The sequence below is a fragment of the Seriola lalandi genome, unplaced genomic scaffold, assembly GCF_002814215.2.
Source record: "Seriola lalandi dorsalis isolate HSWRI2012SDOR001 ecotype SW California unplaced genomic scaffold, Sedor1 jcf7180002053712, whole genome shotgun sequence".
In the NCBI taxonomy this organism is placed as follows: Eukaryota; Metazoa; Chordata; class Actinopteri; order Carangiformes; family Carangidae; genus Seriola; species Seriola lalandi.
Window position 1 is genome coordinate 342,744 of NW_019524265.1, and position 23,097 is coordinate 365,840.

The following is a 23,097-nucleotide window of genomic DNA, read 5'->3' on the forward strand; positions in this document are numbered from 1 at the left end:
TGGGATCAAATTTTGTGCCAATCTATCTTGTCGATGTGGAGATACTGCAATTCACCGGAGAAGCATGAATTTTGTCTTGCGGGTGGCACTAGATGAAAAATCAGGGGATCGCCAGAATTACAGCAACACATCTCTTGAGGAACATTTCTGTCTTTACAAAATTTCATCACAATTCCTCCAACTTTTTTTGAATTATTTCTCCCTGGACCCAGGTGATGGAGCAGCCAACTGATTGGTCATGCTATTCCCAGTGCTACGTATAAGCACTAGAAAATCTCATAAAAATCTTCCCATTTTTAATACAACTTTAAAAAAAAAAAAGGGACAAGTACAATGTTATTAGAAACTATATTTAAAATATGTCTCCTTGTGTACCAGTGGATGACGGCAGGACGGGGGGTGGTCCATGCCGAAATGCCCGTATCGGAGGAGCCGGTGGTGGGCTTACAGCTGTGGGTGAACCTGCCGAGGAAAGACAAGATGGTGGAGCCAGCGTACCAGGAGCTGAAAGGCTCAGAGATCCCCAAACCCAGCCAGGGAGGAGTCAGAGTCGCTGTGATATCTGGAGAAGCTTTAGGTGCAAAGGTGTGTGTGTGTGTGTGTGTGTGTGTGTGTGTGTGTGTGTGTGTGTGTGTGTGTGTGTGTGTGTGTGAATGAATCTCCACAATTTGCCTATGGTGATATCATCACAACATCATTAAGTCAAGCCACAGTCAGAAAGGCACTTTGAAGCTGATCATGATGTTTACTTTCCTGGTAGCTGCTGATCTCATGGTGATTGCTCATTTGCTGGACGCTCGAGGCAAACAGGAACAAATGACGAACAATGAAATAAATGTGCATGCATTCATATATGTGTGTGTGTGTGTGTTTTGAGTGTTTGAGGGAGTGTCTGTTAAACAGACAATTTGACCAGTGTTAGTGTGAGTGCCTGTCTGAAAAGAGGAAACAGCAAATGAGAAGCAGATTGTCCCAGTGAGTTTTCCAGCGGTTTGTGTGTTTGTATATATTTATAAGTTTATGTGGAAACTGTTTGAGGAAGTGAGAAGTGATGACAAACTTAGGCCTGACGTTGAGAGTGAAGGTAAATATGCATTGTTATGTAGTATGGTTGTGTGTGTAATGTACAGGGTGACTGCAGGGCAGATCACAGTGACAAACATACATTTCACTACATGTGTTGTATTTGTACTGTATGATGCTAAAAAAATTTGGGTTTCTACAGATAATACCTTTACAGACTGGTTTGAGGTCAGCTTGATCCAGATCACTCTTTACATGTTGCTGTCGTAAGAAGACACTCTTAACTGCAGTTTGAAGTGGTAGGGACAAGAATGAATGAGTCACAATATGTATTTGATTATAAAAAATAAACAACAGAAGAAAGAGGAGAAATTCTTACTGAGCAGGCCTACCTAAAAGTAAGAAATCAATAAATGGTCAAAGAACTGAAAGTTTATGGTCCCTATATGTAGGATTTCAAAGTTACACACGTCCCAGTGGTAAAAGTCACTGTGTACATTTTCACCAAGATTGTGTCATTATTTATATCTATTATAACTGGTCACTGTATTTAAAATCATAAACTGAAATCTTTCATTAACATTCCTTCAGAGCGACTGTTCTGTTCACCTCCCTGACCAAGGCCCTTCTTGCCAGGTTACTTAGTATGGCCTCCTTTTTAGAAACAGTCCTGGTATTTCCTACTTCTTCCATTTCACACTGACAGAGGTCAGTGTGTTACTGCAAACACTCAAAGCTTTAGAAGTGGTTTAATACCCTTGCTCCGATCTATGCCTCACCACAGTTTTATCCCGGCAGTCTACAGAGAGTTCCTCGGACTTCATGGCTTTTGCCCTGACATGCGGTCTGAATTGTGGAACTTTATATACACAGATGATTTTCTAAACTGTGTCCAATTACAATTTGGATTGTCCCAGGTGGACTCATATCAACTTCTAGATGCATCTCAAGCATAATTAAAGCAAACAGGATGCTCCTTGCCACGAGAGTGTCACAGAAGAGGGTCTAAATATATTTTTGTAAAGGACAGATTTCAGGGTTTGTTTGCTCTTCATCATTATTAGTTGTTTGGTGTATATTGATGAACAAAAGTGACAATTTTGAAGGGGTCTGAGTATTCTCTGAGGCCACTCACTTTTAGCTCTGTCTTTGGTCTCTACTAACTCCTGAGGGAAATATCTGGCTCTTTAGCTACTAAATGCTCCACTATGTCCCTCACTTATTTGCTGACTGTGTCTGTCTGTCTGCTTGGTGCGAGGAAAGGAGGAGAAATGCAGCATCCAGTAACTCGAGCGCTGTCTTATTATACAGTATGTTGTGTGTTCTTTCCTGGCTTGGTTTGGTGGATGTGTGACCCTGACAGCTTCACTGTGATCAGTTAGCTGGGCATGCAAAACATAGACTGACTGACTGTCAAACTACATTGTCTTGTTTTCTGTGTTTCTACATGTGTAAAAGCTTAGAGTTTGTAAAAGTCATCTGTAGTGGAGCAGGGCCACGTAACCAAAGTAACCAAACTTTACTCTTTAGTTTACGATGAGTAATATTCTAATGACTAATTCATTGTGTTTTCCAGGTAACTTGCCCTAAACTGCACAATTTTGCTGATACATCCGTAGTAATCTTGCACAAAATAGGAACTAAGAACTAGTAAGAAAAAGCAGGTGCTTTCATTTCCTTCACTTTGCTCACTTTCTCATCCACGCTTCCTCTTTGCAAAACCTCAATTCAGAGAGTTTCTTTAAGGTCATGAGCATTAAGTGCAGATGTGCAGTGAGGTCATGGACCTGTGTGAATGTCTCACTAACATTTATAAAATCCAAATAGAAACACATAAAAAATAACACACAAAACTGTTTGAGCTGTGGAAGAAATGTGAGCTGTGGAACTACCAATGACAAATTCTGGCATTGTATCTCTGAAAAACTCTGGGATGATTAGCAGATTGTGAAGCCAAAGCAATGCCAATTGAAGTCATTGTTCACAACCCATTTAAAGGGAACAGCAGCGTAGGCGGTTCTCAAGTTGTAAACAAATGACCATGAAAGTCACTGGTGCCACTATGTCAGAGTTTGTCTGAATGAGTTTTTCTGTTATCTACAAAATATTTAATTCTTGTGGCTGTTTGTGTGTCTGGAGAACGTGCATATTTTCTGACGAACTTTCTTTTTTCCTGTAGTCTAAGGTCTTCACAAGGACACCAACCCTGTATCTGGACTTCAGGCTGGAGACAGGGGCCCTACATGTGCAGCCAGTCCCCTCAGGTAGGAGATTCAGCACAGTTTACCTATAAATGGATGGTTGATAACAATAATAAGTGCCAGAATGGTCTGTGATGATGCTTACACAAAGACCGACCTTAGGCCGCCCGTCCTCATTTTTCTTCATTTCCTGTTACTGGAAGCATACATGTATTCTGAAGTGTCCTTGTTATGAGACGATCCTGTTTACCACAACATGTAAGAACATAACATGGAAATGAAAAGAACAGGCTCTGCTTAGAAATAGCACTTTCTTTACCTTCATTATAACTGATGAAACTCACCCTTCATCAGTTCAGCACACTCAGGGGTGTTGGCGTTACAGCCTTGCTTTGTCTGTGGCTCAACCTATTAGTAATGTGTATTTCTGTCGATTCCCTCCCTGCAGTCAAAGCTGAGTTACACCTGAAGTGTAATTTAAAGTCTTCTCTGTTTAAAAAGCATTAGATAGCGTTTCAGTCCGATCAGCTTTATTTTATTCAGTTGACTCAATATGTGACTGTTATTTCTGGCAGAAAGTCTGTGTGAATAATTGTTTTTTTGTACAGATTAAACAAACTTGATACCAACCTCCAAGAACATTAGATCCTACATTATCTTACAATAATGCAACTGGATATTATCTTTTACTAATCATGACATTATAAAACATTCCTCACAGGTTTAGTACTTCTTGTCCTGACTAAACTGAGCTACATGTTTAAAATTTTTGGAGTGCCACTTTAATTTTGTAGCTTAATTGCATTTAAAGTGGTTAAAACTATACTTTTATAGTAACAATGTGTAAAATGGATGGCCCTTCAGAGAATTATCAGCTGAATTTGCAGTTCCCTTTAGTTTTGTGAAGCTTTATAGCAAGTTTCCGCTCACTGTTAAGCTCTCACCACTCTCACAGCATCAGTTTCAGCTACAGCAGGCAGCTGTTTCCAGGAAAAAAAAAAAAAACTCTAAAAATCCACTGTACACTACCTGCCCAGACAGAACCACTTAGCAAACAGCTGGTGAACACAGTGGAACATTTATGTAGCTGTAGAGCATGATATTTCCCTCCGGAGATGATAGACACCTAAAACAGCTAACGTAGTGGTAATGTTTCTCTGGAACTGTTGGATGTGTAAATAAGCAACTGTTTGCTAACAAGCTCACTGTGTCAAATTAAAACCTGGTGATACGTCAATGTTATGTTCACACCTTCTGAATCTTCCACGTGGCAAAAAAAAGTTGAGTTTTATTTGAAGTGTTGATCCATAAGAATATAAATTTGTGGGTTTAAGAACTAAAAGAGCTCAAGTAACAACAGGTCGGTGAGCAGAAGAGAGGCTCTGAACCTCTCTCTCTTCTCTTCTTTTTGAAGCGGTTCACCAACTTCTTTACTTCACATATATCAGTTATAAAATATCTCTGTGTCTGACAGGATGGACTACATTCATCTACACTTTATCAGGATCCATTCATCTTGGTGAGTTAACAAAGTCTCACTCCACACCCTTTTTATTTCAGCTTTAGCTTTTAGATCATCATACTGACTAACACTTCAGATTAACATAAGAAGAAATCACAAATAACCATGGTGTTACGAACAGTCTTAGTTGGACGTGTGCACTCTTGTCCGTGTATTTGATCACTCCCTCACCTCCCTCTCCGCTCTTCCCGCTGTCATATCTATGTTACAAACGTGTGTGATCTCGGTCCAATCGCAACCTCCCTTCTGCATGCAGCCAAAAGGCCCATGTGTTCCACTTTAAAGCTTGATGGATTCATACTGTCACTAAACTATGATGTGTTCAGGCTTTAGACTAAACCAGTTCAATCTGAAATTTACCCAACATCACAGGAAAAAAATCTTTGCACTACTGTGCATAAAATATGACCATCTTAGAGTTTGGCTTCATATCAATCACCTTACCCACATGTTGTAAGTTGCTGTTTGACCTTATACTGTAAAATACTGCATTTCCTGCTGTTTTGGACGACAACATGTGATCAGGGAATTCCCCTCGCATGAGAACAAACCCTTTCAGACAGCAAACTAATTTTCAGCGGCTTTGTTGGTTTGTTGGAACCTGTTGTTTTCGTTCAGAATTCCCCTTACGATATTCTTTCACAAAATTTCATTGTGATTTGATTATTCTCCATCATTACACTGCAGGATCTCTCTCTGTCTCTGTGGTTGTAATCTCTGTCAGATGTCGGATGACACGAGAGGATGAAAATGGCTGCTGAGATTAAAGAAGTTATTTGAATGTTAAGTCTCCAACTCTACATGTAGTCTGGCTAAATCAGAACCAGCTGGCTTTGATGAATGGGTCGACCACAAGTGGAAGTGTCTGGCTTTCTCAGTGTTTAGTGTCAGTATGTTGTGCAGTGTGCAAACAAACTGCTTAACCAGGTCAGAATGTCTGAAACATGCAGGTGCCTATATTTCTATTTTGTTATGCTACAAAGATCTGTGGTGTCCCGACATTTATCAAACAGAAGTAATTATTTTTTATTGATGCAACTGTCAGCTCATTAACAGCAAGTAAACTGGTCTTGGATGAATAATTAAATGGTAATACCAAACAGAGCAGGTTTATTGTGTGTATTATTTCTTAACAGCATCATAGACAGACAGTGTTCAATATGAATGAGCGTTGGCGTTTTCCTCTTCTCAAGGCCCGGATCAGGAGCAGCAGAGGGTGGAGGCCCATCACACAGTCGTGTTTGGAGATGGAGACTGTGTCCAGGTAGAAAACAAGGTGAGAAACTTGAGTTCTCTGTATCAAGACCAGTGGCTCCCAAACATTTTTCCATGAGCGATCCGCTCTACTCACCCTCACAGGTTTTGGTCTTATTGTGAGGAGTTCAATCAAAAAGGGATTTTTTTTTCTTGTCCCAAGAAAATATCCAGTATTTCATTTATAGAAAAAAAGCTTTAGACAAAAGTAAAAAAAAAATTAAAAACAGAAATATATGATTTTCTTTTTTTAATCATCATGTGAACCAAAGAGATATACTCTATTGAGACCTATTGAAGAGGTCCTGATCCCTGGGCTTGGGACCACTGATTTTGAAATGACAAACGAAAGGCTGTAGTCAGTCCACTTCACACACTGACAGAGATGATAGCTCTGCCTCTTATTTCCTCCTCAGGGCTCTGAAGTTTCCCATTTTGTGCTAATTGCTGGAGAACCACTCAAAGAGCCCGTGGTACAACACGGTACGTGATTTGAGTTATTCCCTCCATGTCACTGAACGAAAAAAAATCCATGGTGTGTTTCAGAAGTCACAAACAGACCTCAATCTACCACTTAAATAATTTAGTTTTGTCTGCCCTTCAGGTCCATTTGTAATGACCACAGAAGAAGAGATCAGTCAGGCCATCAGGGACTACCAGAGTGGCAGAAATGGCTTTGAAAGGGCCATAAAATGGAGATCCAAGATCAGAGATTCTGTCTAAACACTACGCTGTTGCACTCAAACATATTTATAGAGATATTTGTTTGTGATAATTAAGTACAAAACGAAGGTAAAAGTTTGATGTTTGAAAACACTTCTAAATATATGCTGTATGTACTTTCCAGCATCTGTTTTAACTTGTTATATGTCCCAGTGCTTCATGTGGGAGTGAATGACATGCCCCATTGTTAGCACAGTAGTAGTTTACCCCCTCTCCCTTGTAAAGTATAGATTTTTAGGGAAAATCTGCATCCAACTGCTCTGCACTTCCCTCGTTAAATTTTAGTTCTGTAATAACTCTTTGGCAGAGCTGTTATGAAATTCTGAAAGCTGCTTTCACACATTGTTATGAAGATAACTTAGCATACTGCACTTCAATTAAGTATAACAGTACAACCACTGTTTTGATGTTTGATGGCACACATTCATGTGCTGCAGATTCTGCTGAAAGCAATCAACTTTTTTTTAAATCCAGCTGCTGTTAAACAAAAGGAATCAGTGTTCCAGTTATTACATATTACATGACCTCAATAACCAAAAACCTACCACATAAATATGTTGTAAAAAAAAAAAAAAAGTTTTTGCATGTTTCATTATTACTATAATTATTATTATTATTATTATAAGTATTGGTTTTGCAGCTTACAGAACAGATGCCCAGGCTGCTGTTCCTCATTGGCATACAAATTAAAAATTCTGTTCTCATATTTAATCCATTATGTACACTACATGCTGAGTCAAATGGGCCTGGATGGGCGAGGGGGGTGGGGTGTCGGTGGGACAGGGGTGGTGCTGGCATCCTATTTCCCCTCACACGTTACGGACGTCTGGATCACATTTAAAACACATGTTACTGCTCTTTGGCTGTGTGCGGTTTGGCAACTGCAGAGGAGAAGACACTGATAGGGAATTTAACAGCCAGAGGACTTGATCACTTGACAGACAGATATTAAGAAAGCAACAAGGGGACACACAAGCAAATAAAAAGGCACGCTTCATGGCAGAGCGATCGGCAAGAGGAGGAGAGACATAAAGGCAGACATACAAGCTTCTCAATAGCTCTGTCAGAATTAGCCCAGATCTTAGAGGAAGGGATTGTGTGGCCATTCTTGCACCTCAGGACCTTTTGTCTTTGGACACTACGATCTAGAGAACTGAGGAGTGACAGAGGGAAAGGTTTAACACACAGATATTGTTACCATTGAAATTAACAGCTAAGGGAAACCAGAGGCCAGCAGCCTTCCAGGTGGTAGGAATATAAAGAAGAAAAGAGTTTGAGCAGAGAGGACTTTGTTCAGATCATCTAGCACGAGGCCCTGTGATACCTCACAGGCCTTCAATCCGTTTGGACAGAGTTCGCTGATAAGGAGTCTTCATTGGAATCTTGACTTTCATTTTCTTTCTTTTGGTAATTTTCAACTTCTGACTTCTAGTAGTGTTGTTATTTAACTGGACACCTCAGGTTCTGCATCAAAGCTTCAGCAGTAAAAGTTATATGTTTTAAAGGCCTCTCTCCATTTGGCTCACGGGTGTCTGGGTTGCTGTGACAGGTTACGTCTGGCTAAGGCACACACACACTCTCTGTACTGTGAAGCTGGAAGAGTTTGTGTTGCACATACTTGCACTGAGAAGACTGAGTGTGTGTGTGGTCTGAGGGACTCAGCTGGTCTGGGAAACTGAGTCAGAGAGGCAGTCGGTTCTTAGTGCTGTCTGCCAGCAGTAAGAGAAGACAAGTTCATACTGCTGAGTGCTGCTCAGAGAAAGCGAGCGGAGCCAAGGGATGATGATGACAATGAAACGGACACTGTGCAGACTCTCCTGCTTGGTGACTCTGGTGGTGGAGCTGAGCTGGATAAACGTGGGACACAGCATGCACAGAGAGGTAGGAAGCAGGGTAAGTGTGGCATGAAAGCTTTATGTCTTCACGTATGTAATAATCTCTTGCAGTTGACTGCTTTTTTTTTGGAGCTGATGTATAACTTTAACTTCCCCGTCTACTTGATGATTCGGGGATTGATTTCACTTGTTCTCGCGGTGTTGCGTAGCCTCTTTTTTTCACTCACGAATCCCCACTTGAACAGCTGTTGAGAGTGCAGTACACTCACATGTGCTCACTGTGCTCTGTCCACTGAAATCAAAACTGACATCACTGCAGTCATGTGCACGCTTGCATGAGGCTAAAAGGGGAAATGCTCGTCAACATTGTATCTGCGTCAGAGGGACTATTCAACCAATTCTCCCCTCTTTTTCACTCTTACTACTTAAATCGGTTTTCTTTCTCAAGCCATCATTCATCTCCATTATGTTCCTCTCTATTTAAACCCTCCCCATCTTTACCTCTCGTTCAGTTCCTGTCATCCCTCTCTGAGCCCCCCCCCCTCTGCTTTTCATTACTTGGTCTATCCCCTGGTAGAAATTGCAGAGGGGAAACCTCCCTATTTTCTGTTGTTTCTCTGATTTAAGTGGAAGCAGTCAGCCAGCCAACCTGCCCCACCCTCTGTTCTGCAACACACTGAACACATCAGAGGGCTCGGATCATTATGGTTGTCCAGAGTAAATGAAACAAACATTGCGCAGACAAGTGCATGACTGTCCGCTCAGATGTGCCTACGCCCCGGTGGCAGACCCACCATCGGGTATCAGGCTTTGACTTTCCTGCCTCAAAAATGAGCTCCTAAATTTTAACTCTCCCCTCTCTCACTCAGACAGATCACACCCTTGGCTCTTTAAAGTCTATTAAAATTTCAACAAGTTGAAACAAAAACAAAGCTGTAAAAATCTTTCACATAAGACATAATTTTGGATTCAGTGCTTGACATTACATTTCATGATTAGGAAAAAAAAGAAAAACTTAAGTATTGGACTCCGCATCCAATCGATTGTGCTTCCATTTCGTTCTGGTTTATGTCTCCATGGGAACTTTGCTCCTCTGTGGTAGCAGCATGACAGGTGGTTTTATTATTCTCTCCCACCCCAGAATCACATCTCTTCTCCTCTCTGTTTTAAACTGTGTGTCAGTATGTATATGTATGTGTACATACCGGACATGTGCTTTTTAAGTGGATGACACTGTTGCCTCCTCTCAAAGTCCTTACTGGTGGCTTAGCTGGCTAGGGTCCATATATTTTCGAAGTCATGGGATTAAATCTGGTTTCATCTCATTCCTCTTGTATATATAAATGCATGTCCTTTGTTAGCAGGGACTTCAGAAATGAGCAGCGTTCAGAGACAGAGAGACGTGAAGACAGACCGGAGCAGACAAAGATGCTGCTTCAGCTGTTGAAAATCACACTTTGATTAATAGGAGTGACATAAGGCCAAAGTCTCCGAGTCACTCCACACTACAGCAAACATCATATCAACTCAGTGTAAAGCACGTTAGCAGAAAATGATGCACAATGCACAATGTAGCTCTTAGTATCGTTAATGTTATTAAGTTCAGCTTTTCTAACATTTTACTTGCTTATCTTTTGCTTGAATGTTTTGTTTAACAAAACTAAGAGTCTGTGAGTGAAAGAGTGATTTTGTTTACTACAGCTGTGTCCAAAAACCAACATGGAATCGGGCATGTTTTACCCGCCACCATTTTATCTAAGTGTGAATTTTATCCCCTATGATGTCCTCAAAATCTGAAGTGCAAATTTAATAGTGCAACTTTACACCTCTAAGTGATGAAGCAGACTAACAGAGACTGAGTGTCTGAAGTCTCAGCATATCCTCCCAATAGTTAATTTTGTCTGCTATATTTAGATTTAGTCTTAGTCCTTAGATAAAAAAAGTCCATGATAGTTAAAATTTTTTGTCAATTTTAGTCCATTAAGTCTCATGTTAGTCAAAGAAAAACATAAACAGTTTAGTCTCGCTGTAGTCGACGAAAACACTTGACATTTTAGTCTAGTTTTAGTCAAAGGTTAGACAACATAGCTGACTGGGCTTCTGACTTTCAGTGAGACTAAATCCCCATCTACAAGCAATGTAGCAATCCCCCTGTTGTTGGGAGATTCTAATACATAATATTACCAGACTGCCTCAGTAGTTGGCTTAATTTAGCTTTTGTTTCGTTACTTTACCTCACTTTCTTCTGGTGAGCCTTAATGTGTCTCCTCAGGTTTGTGGTAGTCTCACCAGCTGTTTTATGGCCACTTTGCTTTCCCTTTGATAAAGTGATGCATTTGGTATTTTTTTTTCATCCTTAATGTAATGAAAATGGGCCAAAATATCATCTCACTTCTTTCACTCGAGCCTTGTTGGTGTCTTGTTAACTACCCGTGAGGTACTCCTCACTGTGCTGTCAACATAACGGCTGCGTTGAAAAGAAAACAGTCACAGGTAGTGTTTAAAGATGTCAGTGCCATCTCGTCATCGTCTTGTCTTAGTCATGGAAACAACGGGTATTGATGAACACATTTTGTCTTAGTGTTCGTTAACAAAATCAACACTACATCCCAAAAAGACAGGCACAACGATATCAATTAAATGAAAGACCAAAAATTAGGGTTTTCTATGTATTTGTGTTAATGTAAGACATGAAAAGATGACTGGCTGTGATCCCTGCAGGTAATGAAGCAGTGGGAAAGCAAAGTGCGGTCAGCCTCCAGCCTGGATGAGTTGCTGAGGCTCGCAGACTTTCCCGACTGGAAGTTGTGGAAGTGTCGTCTGAGACTGCAGCAGCCAGAGGCCCAGACAGAGACCCTCTCTTCTCCGCCTTCAGTAGGGTCACACCGCTCTACGCGCTACGCTGGCGAATCTTACAGCCTGGAGATACTTAAAGGTTGGGTGAAACATACAGTATGTGTTACGTGCAAGCCTGTTTATGTGTGTTGATGTGGTTGTGAAGATTGCGTGTCTTGCATTCAGCCATAGATGAAGAGTGGCAGCGGACTCAGTGTATGCCAAGGGAAACATGCGTTGACGTGGCCAAGGAGCTAGGCACCGACCCCTCAATGTTCTTCAAGCCACCTTGTGTGTCCATACACAGGTTTGTTTAATATGAAGCCTGATCCACAATTTCAACAACTTGAAGCTCAAATATATGGTGTTGTCCTTGCATCCTACCTAACACTCAAAGCCACACAACTTGTCTGCAGTCATTGTGTTGACAAATGTTGAAACAAGGCTGCATAGGTCCTCAAACAACAGGCACCTTGTGTTTCATATGACACAGCGAATCTCTTTAATATCAGTTCACAGCTATTTGTGAGGCTGTTTTAATATGTTTTTTAATCATATTGTTAAAGGAAGAGTTGAAAATTTTGGGAAAGGCTCTTATTTGCTTTCCTGCCAAAAGTTAGGGGATGAAGGAGGAGGAGGACAATACCACTCTCATGTCTGAAGAGTAAATATGAAGCTTAGCTTAGTTTTTAGCATAAGGATTGGTAAAAGAGAGAAAACAGCTAGCCTGGCAACTGTCCAGCAACTTACTGGAGTCTTCTTGTAACCGTGAGGTTGAGATGACAAAGAGACTGGCTTTTAAAAAACCGAGCCTTAGAGGAGCTGGTAGGAGGTAGGATTTTGTTAGCCTACCTATAGGCAGATCCAGGCTAGCTGTGCCCCTCTGTTTACAGTCTTTATGGTCAGCTAAGCTCTGTCACTGTGTATTTATCCTAGTAGTAATAATAGTTTTAACTTTTCATGTGAAGCACTTGGTGCACGTAATTTCTTTGTGGCTGACTTTGAGAAAAGTCATAGTGTATGTGCCCTGAATGTATGGCACTGTTTTATACTGAAGTTTGTGCCATGCACATCACTTTACCCAGATGTGAAATGATTTTCCTACTGACAGGTGCAGTGGTTGCTGCAATCAAGAGGGCGTCACCTGCAGAAACACAACTGCTGTATATGTGAATAAAACTGTGAGTGACCAAATCCCAGATGATATTTTTATTTAACCTTTTTCTGAGGGTTTGAGTACAAACACTCTTACACTATTTTGTGTGTGTGTGTATGTGTGTGTTTCAGGTCCTTAGTGTCATTCCGTTCAAGTTTGTACCAGAACCTGTGCTAATAAAAGTAGCTAATCATACAGAGTGCAGGTGCATGGAGCCCGCCATAATACGACGTAATGCTCAACCTCACAGGAGCAGTGGGTGAGTCCAGAACCTTAGTCTTATTTCTCAGCTGAATTTGTTGTGATATTTTCTAATCCATCCGGTCTAATCCATCATTGGCAGGTGCTCTCCAATGGGCCAGCTGTCAGAGACAGAGGACTCCAGGAGACTTTGTGCCAGTGGGTTGATCTGGGATTGTTCCACTGACAGATGCATATCTTACCCTTCCAGTACACCAGGTGTGTGTGTGTGTGTGTGTGTGTGTGTGTGTGTGTGTGTGTATGTATGTTCGCGCGCGTATGCACGTGTGCGTGTGTGTGTGTGTGTGTGTTGGATGAATTGGCATAAAACTATGAAAAGACAATTGTAGTTTCTTCATAATGTATCCTAATGATTCTGGTGTATTACCAAATACATGTAAAACTAATGACATCACCACAAACCTCAGCTGTACTTTGTGTTTAGTGCTAATTAGCAAAAATTAGTATGTTATTAACCCCCCCAATGCAGATGGCGAACATGGCAAAATCATTATATCTGCTAAACATAAGCATGTAATCATGAGCATGTGAGCATGTTAGCAGTTAGCTCAAAATCCAAAATCCAGGTATATCATATCTAGAGAATATGTTCCTTTTTTTCTTTTTTTCTTTTACTGACATATTAAAGTGAATTGAATATGCTGTAAATTCATTATCAAAGTATGACCAAATTGTCGATGTTCATACAGAGATTCAGCTAAAATGAAGAATATTTTATGTACTGACATTATTACCTCCTGTTTAGAGTTTCCATTCAGTTCATGGATGCCCGATTGTGAGATAGATGTGGAGCGCTGTGACTGTCTTCCCAAACCTGCACCAACTCTTCAACCAAGAGCGATCCATCGCTGCCAACTCAACTCTTCAATCTGCGCCCACAAGCGTCAGCGTTTTGATCAAGCCTCCTGCAAGTATGCCAGACAGAGGATTTAATATGATAATCTGTTTGTTTCCCACTGACACGTTTAATTACTCTAGTCTATACTCCAAAGTGACATCAGACACACAAAAGACATGCTCAGAAATTGTCGTTATCATATAAGCAACAAGTGAAATGATAATGTTGAGGGGAAAATGTAGTGAGGAAGTTATTAAACAGTTGCTGGGAAACAGGAAAAGTGAGCAAATGAATTTTGAAGATGCAAGATGAACTGAATAAAAGTGATCTGTTTCTAAAGCTCCTGAGTTCAGGTTCATCCACGGCGAGGGCTGACAGAGCGACAGACATTTAGAGCTCTCCGGCGTCTGAATTCATGCATATTTTATATTTCTAAATGATCCCTCTTTTATTCACAGATGCAAATGGCCCAAGTAGAAGTCCACTGGGGAAATAAATTACGACAACCTGCTCGCCAAGGATGTTTGGAGGCAGAGAGAATAGGCTCATAATTTATTTACAGTCCTATTTATGCTGATCACTTTAACTAATTAAGATGATATTAACTCACAAGACCATGTTAATTGATAATTTTAACATGTTTACGTTATGTTTCAATCAATGTGTCAAGTTTATGTTTTGTACATTTGTTCTTTGTGCACTGAATATGTAGTTTACATTAAAAGATTATTTTTATAATTTGAATCTGCTATGAATGTATGGATTATTGCTTAACTCCAGATGAACATTTCACCAATATTCCCGTAAAAAAAAACAAAAAAAACTTCATATCCTTATTTCCTCTTTTATTAAAAATAATTAAGCACAGGACTCAACCTGCCTGGAGAACCTGACTTTAAAGGGTGCAAAACCTGCATGCTTCATTGGCAACAAAGAAAAATATCATTTAAATTCAAAGTAAAAACAGACTTATACAATGTAATCTAAGATAATTAACATATAAATAACATATTATAATAAAACACAAAACACTAGTTTGGCTAAGTATTCACCATCTTTAATTTACCAAGTTGTAATAGAAGTCACATAATCAGTTTAATGGAGATCACCTGTGAGAAGTCAAAGGCTTTCAGCTGATTGGAGTATAAATACACCTGAATCTGCAGGGCTTTTGAGAGTAGAGAGTAAAATCAATGCACCAACATTATAGGGGGAAAATGCTAAATGAAAAGGTGATGCAGTGTGCAGGAAATCTGCAACTTGAGAGAACAATTGATTTCCAACAAAAACAATGAGCCCAAAGCATAAACCATAAAGTGGCTACAGACTCAGAGTCCAGATCTCTATCCAGTTGAGAATATGTCTACATGTGGATTTGGGGAAAAGGCTGTTCATTCAATCCCCGTGCAGCCCAACACAGATTTTACAAAGAACAATGGGGGAAAAATTCCACATGTGCAAAGCTGATAGAGACCTGTCCACACAGACCCAAGGCTACAATGCTGCCAACTGCGCATGTAATACTGACTTGGAAGCGGTGAATACTCTGTCAAACAAGTATTGATTTAGATCATTTTGTACAGATCTGTTTCCACTTTGACAGTTTCTTTCTCATGCTGATCAAAAATAAAGCCACATTAAATCTACTTTGGTCAGTGTTGTGAGGCGAAAAAAAATTATTTTACATACTTTTTATAAGCACTGTAAGAGCTGACATGAGATGAGATCTGCTGCACTGCTATCTATTCAATAGCTGCAATTTTTTTTGTTAGCCAGATGGTGGCAGAGAAGACAGAAATCTTCACCTCCATTTGTTTTGAGCTTCCAGGTGAAAACCTATCTCCTCTGATAATGTTTAAAGACCTGCAGCAGAGATGACACAGCTTTTTTTGCAGACAGAGTGGATTGTAAACACAGTTTCTCATAAACCAGGACCAGGTCATTAGTAAATGTGTTTATTTTACTGTTGTTGCTTGGTGAATGTATTGATTTCCAGTCTGGTATTCCTATTGATTTCCTCAGCAGTGCTGCTGATGTGTAAAATACAAACATTAAAAGTGTATACTGTGTACCTTCCTCCTTTTGTTTGCATCACAATTGATTTGGGGCCCATCATATAATGGTAAGATACCTTAAATGTTTTAATGTTGTGTTTCAGAGCTCCAGAGGATACATTAATAATGGTGTCTGTGACTGTGACAAGCTCTCCTGTGGGTGCTCGCAACATTAAAGAGTATCAGTGGTGCCTTTGGGAGTCATATAGGCGGTAACCAAGGTCAGAATAAAAAAGGCAGACACCACAGGGAGAACCACTGTCACATTTGTAGTCGTTGTAGAAGAATGAAAAAATGTCAAAATGAAAATATGATATAGTACATATCACATGTGATGACAATTATTATTTGAACACAGCATTTTCCAGATTTCATGATGAAGCAAAATACTACACAAGATGAAGTTACAAGGAGTTTTGTCTCCCCCTTGCTGCACTCTTTGTGTCCTTCTGCCATCTCACTGTTCTCACTTTTACTTAGAAACATGATGAGAAAATAACAGTTTCTACTATTGCAAACTATTTTGAGAAGAATATTCAATATTATTCAATATTCAATATTATATTGTTTATAATCTACCTAATACCATGGATCTAAATACCTGTCCAATGACTTAAACTCATGTTGGTTTGGCATTTATTTAGTGCTATATTGAAATAGAGATGAATATTAGACTAAGAGAGTAATCTAAATGTTTAAGACCATGATCTCATTAAATCCACTGAGTACTTAATGCAAGTAGTAAGCTATTAATCCCTTAGCTGTCAAAAAAAATAACAACTGAGCATCAATTTAGAATTGTGTTTAGAAGACAAAGTAGTAAAGTAGAAGTAAACTGACCTCCCAGGAGGTGATTCCTTCAGGTGAGTCTCCCCAGAGCCAAACACCTCAACACCTTCCAGCGGGGATTGAGGAGGGTGAATCTTTATGAACTGTGCTGAGCTTTATATTCACCCTATTTTTACCTTCACAAATGGTAGCCACACATTTACACTTTACCTCTATTTGCTATTCTCTATTTACTTCCACTTGCACATAGGCATTGCACAAAGGCCTTGCATAAAGACTGGAAATAGGGGGAACAAAATCCAAATGTGTAAAAACAACACATGGTTTTACAAATGCCTTTGTGTAAGACTATTTCTTGGCCAAGGCACAATGACTTCCTGGAGTCTTGTCATCATCATGACGTTTTCAGGCAAGCAGTCAAGACTGTCTCCAGCCAAGAAATAGTCCTGCACATAATCATGTATAAAACCATATTTAATATATTGTGACAAGGTGGGACACTGATGCTGGGTGTGAGGCCTAACTACCAGTCACTGCTCCAGTCCATCCTACTTGTTGTCATGTTGTCAAAGGACAGGGCCTTCACTAAACTGTTGCCACAAAGTTTGGAGCACAGTATTGTCTCAATTATCATTGTGTAGCTACTATAGCATTAAGAGCTGGCTTCATAGCCCAAATAGCTCCAGGCCAAAAGTTTACAAGTGTGTGTTCACATACTTTTAAAACTTGATATCGTGTAGGCTGTAAATTACATAATCAAACTGGGACTTAGTGGGGTTGCAGTATAAAAAAGGGCTGTATCTGATGCCCATGTCACAAGCTGAAAGGAAAGGTCTGTGCTATATATGGCCCTCGGTGACTTCAGTCCATCTAAAAGACCTGTGGGAGATTTTCACACATTTTCACACAGACAGTGAACATCATCAGGTTCTCTTTATAGTCTCCACGGTGCCAAAGGAAAAATAGCCACATATCTCAATTTGTGCTGTCAGGAATATACAACTGCACATTACAGGACATGAATCTGCATGGAAAATCTGTAATTTTGGACCCAGTGGGTGAAAAGAAAATGACGTATGTCTCATCATGGGACAGTTTTCTTTTATGAAGTCAGAAAAAAAGACAAGTAGCATGAAGAATGAAAGCAAGCCTTTCACATCTTGATTCCAGCCAACAGTAACAAGTATGTTAAGATAAGCAGATTACTAAATTGTAGAAAAGATTTCTAAGCAGTGGGATAAAAATGTGATGAAGTGACATAATTCAAAATCCTTCAGTCAGAATGGTTATTTGGCTTGTTTTTCCCTATTCCCTATAATACCACCTGTAGGAGTGTCTCTCCAGACGTACTAGACCTTTGTTGTCATGGATACAATAATGAACATGCAGTTAAGCTTGTGATTATTGGTTTAACACCGGAAACGAACAGCAGTCTCTTCTGTCTAAGTCCTGTGTTTTGTCGACCCATCCATCCACCCCAACCGTCTCCTGGAAACACAGTCAGAAAATATAAAAACAACAAATATATTTTTCAATATATCGTTCTCTAAATAAAATGAAAATGTTGTTGAGGAGTTAAAAAAAATCACTGGACATTGTAAAAAAAGTGACACATGGCACAAAGACAGAGCTTCAAAGAAAACATAAGATTCATTTTGCTCTGTTATAGGATGACTACAGATGCTGTTAGGAGGCTCCCATGTCACCAATAATAACTTCTGTCTGAAAGTCATAAATTTCCCCTGAGACAACACTGACATCAACTCTGGAATGTGATGACATTTTATTCCTCTGGTGTGCTTTGATAGCTCTGGTACTTTGCATTCGGTTGCTTCCTAGGCAAACACGTAAGCCTGACAAGGGCACCAACCACATGTGGATCAATACACTGCTCAGTGAGCACATGCCCTCACACAACATTGACCTTTAGAGTGACTGTGTGAGGGGCTCAGGAGGGCTGAAAATGTTTTTGCTTTCAGTTTCTCTTCTCCTGCTGACCGGTTATATCTACCTGTCTCTCTAAGATGAAATGAAATGCCTGTTATACTGTGTGATTGGACCTGACAGAAAGGTGTCACTGTAAAAACAGGAGAAAAGATACTTGGTGAAAACAGAAAAACATGTACAACATTAATATTAGAGGGCTCTTATGATATCCATGTTTGCATACTAGTTAAAAAGCTAATTTATGGATTAAAAACGCTCATTTAAATTGGATTAAAAAGTGAGAATTTACATCATTTTACACTCAATTTATTTAGTTTTGAGTGCATCATCCGGGTACTTACACTGCATGTTGCAATACTTGACAGTGTGAACACACTTACGCACTGAAAATAACAAGTGTAGGTATGGAAGTACGCAATTTGAGACACAGCAAGAGTCTAATACTACTGACAGATTGTGAATTTCTTGAAGTCACTTTGCTTTATTAGATTGTTTGAGCTTCACTGTGCAAAATGGTGTATGTGCAGTATTGCACAATAGAAGGTTGTTGTCACAGTCAAAACCTGTTAGAAAATGGAACTGTATCATAGATTGACATGTATGTTTATCTAATAGAAACATGTGTTTTAGTATGTCTGTTTATATGAAATAATAATTTATACAACATATATTACATATATCTATGTCCATCCCAAAGCCTGTCAGTATATGCTAATATTATATATGTAAACATAAAACATAGACATGTTTAAATTTAATAAAAGTTAAGAATAAATTATTGATAAAATAATATACAACATAGTATAGTAAGGCATAAAAACGTCATACTAAAGTAAGTAATTAAAACATCATAGTATGGTAAGGAAAAGAAAGTGACAGTACAGTGAGAAATAGAAAGTCATAATATAGTAAGACATAAAAAGTAATAGATTAGTGAGTCATAAGAAGTCATAATGTAATAAGACGTAAAAACTCATAGTGTACTGTAGGTCATAAAAAAATGCCACAATATGGTAAGGCATAAAAAAGTCAAAGTATAGTAAGGTTTAAAAATGTCAAAAAAACATCATAGTATATCAAGGTATGAAAATGTCAAAAAACGTCATTGTGTATTAAGGCATAAAAACGTCAAATAAACGTCATAGTATATTATGGCATAAAAATATCAAAAAACGTCATAGTATAATGAGGCATAAAAATGTCAAAAAATGTCATAGTATAGTACGGCATAAAAACATTAAAAAAAAAGTCAAACAATAATAAGGCACAAAAATAAAAAAAAAGGTCATAGTATAGTAGGGTGTAAAACATGATAGTATAATGAGGCATAAAAACATTAAAGGATAATAAGACATAAAAATGTCAAAAAACGTCATAGTTTAGTAGGGCGTAGAAACTTATAATAAATTAAGGCATAGAAATATCAAAAAGTGTCATAGTATAATAAGTCAGAAAAAGGTCAAAAAACGTCAAAGTATAGTAAAGCATAAAAATGTCAAAAAACGTCATAGTATAGTAGGGTGTAAAATGTCAGTATAATAAGCCATAAAAATGTCAAAAAACGTCAAAGTATAATAAATCAGAAAAAGGTCAATAAACATCATAGTATAGTAAGGCATAAAAATGTGAAAAAACGTCATAGTATAGTAAGGCATAAAAACGTCATAAAAAAATCATAATATAGTAAAGCATGAAAATGTCAAAAAACTTCATAGTATAATAAGTCAGAAAAAAGGTGAAAAAACGTCATAGTATACTAAGGCATAAAAATGTCAAAAAAACGTCAAAGTATAGTAAAGCATAAAAATATCAAAAAACGTCATAGTATAGTAAGGTGTAAAACGTCATAGTATAATAAGTCAGAAAAAGGTAAAAAAAAACCATCATAGTCTAGTAAGGCATAAAAATGTCAAAAAACGTCAAAGTATAGTAAAGCATAAAAATGTCAAAAAACATCAAACTATCATAGGGTATAAAACATCATAGTTTAACAGTCAGAAAAATGTCAAAAAACGTCAAAGTATAGTAAAGAATAAAAATATCAAAAAACGTCATAGTATAGTAGGGTGTAAAACGTCATAGTATAATAAATCAGAAAAAGGTCAATAAACATCATAGTATAGTAAGGCATAAAAAAATCAAAAAACGTCATAATATAGTAAAGCATAAAAATGTGAAAAAACGTCATAGTATAGTAAGGCATAAAAACGTCATAAAAAATCCTAATATAGTAAAGCATGAAAATGTCAAAAAACTTCATAGTATAATAAGTCAGAAAAAGGTGAAAAAACGTCATAGTATACTAAGGCATAAAAATGTCAAAAAAACGTCAAAGTATAGTAAAGCATAAAAATATCAATAAACGTCATAGTATAGTAAGGTGTAAAACGTCATAGTATAATAAGTCAGAAAAAGGTAAAAAAAAAACATCATAGTCTAGTAAGGCATAAAAATGTCAAAAAACGTCAAAGTATAGTAAAGCATAAAAATGTCAAAAAACATCAAACTATCATAGGGTATAAAACATCATAGTTTAACAGTCAGAAAAAGGTCAAAAACACGTCATAGTATAGTAATGCATAAAAATGTCAATAAACATCAAAGTATAGTTGTCATGGTTTGCTATGGCAGACACCTTTTGTTAGTTTTGTTTTGGAGTTTTTGCACTTCCTGTTTTATTTTGTAATTGGTTTCCTTGTGTGTCAGTGTTTTTGCTTCTTAGTCCTGTGTCTGTGGTGATTGTCTGCCCCGCCCTAATGTGTTTCACCTGTGTTCAATCACCCTTGCCTCCCTTGTCTATATAGTCTATGTGCGTCTGGGTCGGTTCGTCTTTTTAGTTCAGGGTTTGTTCATGTCTGTTCATGTCACGTTCACATTTGTTTAATAAACCTGTCTGCAACGTTCTCCCATGTGTTGGCTTCATTTGGGTCCAACTTACCTCGCAAATCCTGACAATAGTAAAGCATAAAAATGTCAAAAAACATCATAGTATTGTAGTGTGTAAAACTTCATAGTATAATAAGTCAGAAAAAAGCCAAAAAAAGTCATAGTATAGTAAGGCATAAAAAGTCATAGAAACGTCATAGTATAGTAAGGCATAAAGAGTCATAAAAAGTCATAAAAACGTCATAGTATAGTAAGGCATAAAAAGTCATAAATACGACATAGTATAGTAAGGCATAAAAAGTCATAGTATAGTAAAGCATAAAAAGTCATAAAAACAAAAAGTATAGTAAGGCATTAAAAGTCATAGTATAGGAAGGCATAATAAGTCATAGTATAGTAAGGCATAAAAAGTTATAAAAACGACATAGCATAGTAAGGCATGAAAAGTCATAAAAGCGTCATAGTATAGTAAGGCATAAAGAGTCATAAAAACGACATACTATAGAAAGGTATGAAAAGTCATAGTATAGTAAGGCATAAAGAGTCATAGTATAGTAAGGCATAAAAAGTCATAAAAATGACATAGTATAGTAAGGCATAAAAAGTCACAAAAGCGTCATAGTATAGTAAGGCATAAAGAGTCAGAGTATAGGAAGGCATAAAAATGTCATAAAAAATTCATAGTATAGTAAGACATAAAAAGTCATAAAAATGTCATAGTTAAGTAAGGAATAAAAAATTATAGTATAGTAAGGCATAAAAACGGCATAGTATAGTAAGGCATAAAAAGTCATAAAAGCGTCATAGTATAGTAAGGTATAAAGAGTCATAGTATAGGATGGTATAAAAAGTCATAAAAACGTCATAGTATAGTAAAGCATAGAAAGTGATTAAATGTCATAATATAGTAAGGCATAAAAAAATCATAAAAAAGACATAGCATAAAAATGCATAAAACGTCATAAAAATGTCATAGTATATTAAGGCATAAAAAGTCATAGTATAACAAGGCATGAAAAGTCATAAAAAGTCATAGTATAGTAAGGCATAAAAAGTAATAGTATAGTAAGGCAAAAAAACTCAAAAACAACACAGTTTAGTAAGGAATAAAAAATCATAGTATATTAAGGCATAAAAAGTCAAAAAAAAGTCATAGTATAATAAGGCATAAAAAGTCATGAAAACGTCATATTATAGTAAGGGATGAAAAGTCATAAAAATTTCATAGTATAGTAAGGCAGAAAAAATCATAGTATAGTAAAGCATAAAAAGTCTTTAAAAAGGCATAATATAGTAAGGCACAAAAAGTCATAAAAATGTCATATTAAAGTAAGGTATAAAAAATCATAGGTATTAAAAGTCATAAAAACGACATAGGATAATAAGGCATAGAAAGTCATAAAAATGCCATAGTATACGAAGGCATAATAAATCATAGTATAGTAAGGCATAAAAAGTCATAAAAACATCATAGTATTTTAAGGCATAAAAAGTCAAAAAATTGTCATAGTAAAGTAAGGCCTAAAAAATCATAGCATAGTAAGGCATAAAAAGTCATAAAAACATCCTAGTATAGTAAGGCATAAAAAAGTCATAAAAACGACATAGTATAGTAAGGCATAAAAAGTTGTAGTATAGTAAGGCATAAAAAGTCATAGTATCGTTAGGCATAAAAAATCCTAAAAAAGTCATAATATTATAAGGCATGAAAAGTCTTAAAAATGTCATAGTATAGTAAGGCATAAAAAGTCATAAAAATGTCATTGTATACTG

At 37.6% G+C, this 23,097-nt stretch overlaps 2 protein-coding genes across 3 annotated transcripts in view; both read left to right on the plus strand.

The window, feature by feature from the left end:
* pir (pirin) overlaps positions 1-7,434 on the plus strand; it is a 14,874-nt gene extending 7,440 nt beyond the window's left edge. Inside the window, exons 6-10 of the mRNA XM_023401667.2 lie at positions 3,203-3,287; positions 4,699-4,743; positions 5,940-6,022; positions 6,417-6,483; positions 6,605-7,434. Of these exons, the coding sequence (XP_023257435.2) occupies positions 3,203-3,287; positions 4,699-4,743; positions 5,940-6,022; positions 6,417-6,483; positions 6,605-6,723 (399 nt within the window). The 3' untranslated portion in view covers positions 6,724-7,434. The remainder of the gene's footprint in view (positions 1-3,202; positions 3,288-4,698; positions 4,744-5,939; positions 6,023-6,416; positions 6,484-6,604) is intronic.
* A 91-nt stretch (positions 7,435-7,525) lies between these two features.
* vegfd (vascular endothelial growth factor D) lies at positions 7,526-15,724 on the plus strand. Of its 2 annotated transcripts, none has more exons than XM_023401656.2 (8): positions 7,526-8,616; positions 11,280-11,493; positions 11,580-11,700; positions 12,505-12,574; positions 12,681-12,808; positions 12,893-13,008; positions 13,556-13,721; positions 14,107-15,724. In XM_023401656.2, the coding sequence occupies exons 1-8, from the start codon at positions 8,503-8,505 to the stop codon at positions 14,123-14,125; spliced, it is 948 nt and encodes a 315-aa protein (XP_023257424.1). In that variant the 5' UTR covers positions 7,526-8,502; the 3' UTR covers positions 14,126-15,724. The 2 variants fall into 2 exon arrangements, with proteins under 2 accessions (XP_023257424.1, XP_087028892.1); XM_087172766.1 differs by having other exon boundaries at positions 7,526-8,604.
* Positions 15,725-23,097: the final 7,373 nt, after the last annotated feature.

Coding starts and splice junctions, on each gene's coding strand:
- vegfd (XM_023401656.2), top strand. CDS start 8,503: ATGATGATGACAATGAAACGGACACTGTGCAGACTCTCCTGCTTGGTG. Junction 8,617..11,279: donor ACAGAGAGGTAGGAAGCAGG/GTAAGTGTGGCA, acceptor TGATCCCTGCAG/GTAATGAAGCAGTGGGAAAG. Junction 11,494..11,579: donor CAGCCTGGAGATACTTAAAG/GTTGGGTGAAAC, acceptor TCTTGCATTCAG/CCATAGATGAAGAGTGGCAG.